At 60.7% G+C, this 3,194-nt stretch overlaps 1 protein-coding gene across 1 annotated transcript; it reads right to left on the reverse strand.

Annotated features, from left to right (window-relative positions):
- Positions 1-619: 619 nt before the first annotated feature.
- NANOS1 (nanos C2HC-type zinc finger 1) lies at positions 620-2,366 on the reverse strand. Its single transcript, XM_030335527.1, has one exon. It carries the CDS (start codon positions 2,364-2,366, stop codon positions 1,485-1,487), a length of 882 nt encoding a protein of 293 aa, XP_030191387.1. The 3' UTR covers positions 620-1,484.
- Positions 2,367-3,194: the final 828 nt, after the last annotated feature.

Raw genomic sequence — 3,194 nt, forward strand, 5'->3', positions numbered from 1 at the left:
ATCTATATATTTATAACTAAATCTCTTGCTGGTGTTTTCAGATAGTGAATTAGGATGAACGCATATGAATGTACAAAATACATCACTGTTTTTGGCTCTGTATCTGTCCTGATGGTAGCTGCATGCCATTGTGGGACATCCAGCATGGATGTAAAAATAAGGGTGCGACATAAAGTAGGGATTAAGGATGTTTGCCTAAAGATCGGGTCTAATCTCCTTCAGATAAGTGGTGGGATTCCAGAAACAGACTAGGGTCTTTGAGGGAAAAAGCACGAGGGTGGCCATGTTCCTGGTCTTCAACCCCCACTCCACAAGTAACTCCTTTAGTGCTTATTCTGGTTTGAAGACTGCCTGTGCCTCAAGCCAGACACAGCCCATAGTGGAACCTTCTTGAGCACAGGTTATTACATTAACCTTCTGCAGCTCAAAGGATTGCATCTTCCATTTAGTTTGAGAGGCAACAGCTGGAATGAGCTTTCCACTATTAAGGAACCTTGAAACTGATGAGCAGGGTGACTAAATACTGCTCCCTTTTGATCTTACAAATGTTTTTCAGCAATTGGAGATGGGGAGGTGGGTGCATATGGACAAAAGGCCAAGTAACAAAGTTATAGGCAAGATTAATGAATTCATATACTGTTACTGTATAAATACACAAGTCAGGTTTTTTAAACAGCACCAATTTCCAAGTGTATACACAATAAGATTTTAACTTGGCACAATTTTTCAAGGTGGAAAGACTAGTTCGGTAATAAAAAGATCTGGTACATAAAACGATAAGGAGCTGTACTCTACCTGCTACAGATTGTACATTTTTTACACCTCCAGCCAAGACCGAAACAAGCCACAAGGAGGGAGTAACCCACACAAATCAATACTGGAAAGTTTACTAAACCTTCACTTCTCAAAACAGGGATGCTGCCAGGGCTTGCTTCACCTGGAATTAGAATAACTGATTTAAGGACAACTAAGAAATTGTTTCAAACAATAAAATAGTCAATTTGCCGACATTCCATAAAATCGTCAGTTTCAAGTCCAGTTATGAGGCTTTTAAAAAAATATTCTAGACCTAGTAAAGTGCCTCCATAAAATTAAACATCCGAGATTAGATGGAGCCACTTCATACTGATGCGCATCTAAAATAGATCGACGTATACCGTAAATAAACAGCGCCACTAAGTTGCCATATTTCAGGTAGTGGAATACACACCCAGCCTTCACCGTCTGGATGTGCACAAACTGGAAACTATAGACATAAACAAATCAAGATGTTAGCGTCTAGTCTCAACCGCTCTTCGACAGGAAAGTACTCCGTACGGCCGGCTTGCTTTGACAAAACCAAGACTTCTTCCCAAGCTGAGCCAACTGCTGATCTCCAAGCCTCTCCCACAGCGAGGGAAAGACGGTGCGCAGACCAAAAATGAGAGAGCGGGCAGGCGGTGACCCTGGTGGCGTCAGGTGGGGGCAGACGGGAGCCCAGGCGCTCAGCGCAGCTTCTTCCCCGGCTGGCAGTCCCTGGCGCTGCGCGGCGGCGGGCGGGCGGCGGGCGGCGGCGGCACTTTGGAGAGCGGGCAGTACTTGATGGTGTGCGCGTTGTCGCCGCTGGCGCCGCACAGGGGACACGTGTAGCGGCGCAGCACCGGGCACAGCACTCGCCCGTCGGGTCCCTTCAGGATGTGGGTGGTGTAGAGCGCCACCGCCTCCTTGTTGTTCCGGCAGAACACGCACACCTGCAGCTCGGGCTTGAGCAGTCGGGCGGCGGCCGCCCCGGAGGCGGCGTGCAGCCGGGGCTCGGCCGCCCACGCCGGGGCCCGCTCCTCGCGCGGCGCCACCTCCGCGGCGGCAGTGGCGGCAGCGGCGGGCGCGCAGCCTAGCAGCACGGCGGCGGCGCGACCGGCGAACGGGCTCAGCTCGGCGAAGCGCTCTTCCAGCAGCCCGGCCTCGGCGGGGCCCGCGCACAGCTCCAGCGCGCGCAGCTCCAGCGCGCCGCCCAGGTAGCGGCCCCGGGACCCCGGCTCGTCGCTGTCGTCGTCGTCGTCGTCGTCGTAGTCGGGCGGCCCCAGCGCCGGCCCCAGCGCTCCGGGCCCGGTCCCCGCGTGGGGGGAGCAGCAGGACGACGAGGAGGAGGAGGGCGGGGAGGCGCCGCCGCCGCCGCCGTCCCCGCTGCGGGCGCACCCGAAGCGCGGCTCGCCGTCCACCGCCTTGGTGATGAGCGTGGCGAGCCCCAGGTAGTCGTTCCACGAGCTGAAGGGCTGCGGGTGCGCCGGGCCCTGGGCGCTCACGTAGCGGGCGCTGGGCACGAGCGCCATGGGCGGGGGGGCGCGGCCGCGGCTGGGCGAGCGGGGCGCCCAGGGGAAAGCCTCCATGGGCGGGCTGCGGGCCGCGCGCGCCGCCTCCCCGCGGCCGGCGCGGGCCGGACGGAAGGGAAGCGCGGAGCCTGCCCGCCGGCCTGCCGCGGGGTGGGGCCGCCTCGCAGCCTTTTTATCGGGCCCCGCTCCTCCCCGTTCCCCCGGCCTCGCCGCCGCGGCCCTGCCCCCTGCGCTACCCCGCCCCGGCCTCCTCGCCCGCGCCTCGGACGGAGGCGGAGCGGAGGCGGGCGCGCCGGGGGCGGGCGGGCGGGCGGGCAGTGCGCGCGCTCCGCTCCGGCCCGCGCGGCTTCCGCGCCCCGCGAGCTGCGCCAGCCTAGCCAGCTGCGGGCGGCTTTCATTCCGGGAGGGGGCGGGCGAAGCGCCGCCTCGGGCCCGGCCGCTAATTGGCTGCTGACCAGAGCCCCCTGCGCCACGGGCGCCGCTCGGGACGCCGATTGGTGAATCTGGGGGAGGGGCGTGCCCTGCCGGAGCTACTGGGAGGGGAGGGCGAGATAGGGGGAGAGCAGAGGAGCGGAGGGGAGAGGAGGGGCGGCTGCCGGGACCCGCCTTCGCCCGAGCGCTGTGCCTCGGGTTTGGAACAGGTGACCAGGCCTGGGTCTGCCTCGGCCGGGTGGCGAGATTCGCCGAGGAAGCGAGTAGGCATGGGTATGGGGGGGGAGAGTGCCCCAAGGTTCGTGCGCCCATCTCCCACCTCCCCGGGGCAGCCTTCCGAGAAGCCCCTTCTCCCGCCTCAGCAGGAAAAGCTGTGGGGGAGGCAGGATTTGGCGCGCTCTGAGGATGCAGTCGTCAAGTCAGAGCTTCCCAACAATCGAGAAACTTCCGTTT

Source organism: Lynx canadensis, chromosome D2 (assembly GCF_007474595.2).
Source record: "Lynx canadensis isolate LIC74 chromosome D2, mLynCan4.pri.v2, whole genome shotgun sequence".
NCBI lineage: Eukaryota > Metazoa > Chordata > Mammalia > Carnivora > Felidae > Lynx > Lynx canadensis.

Coding starts and splice junctions, on each gene's coding strand:
- NANOS1 (XM_030335527.1), bottom strand. CDS start 2,366: ATGGAGGCTTTCCCCTGGGCGCCCCGCTCGCCCAGCCGCGGCCGCGCC.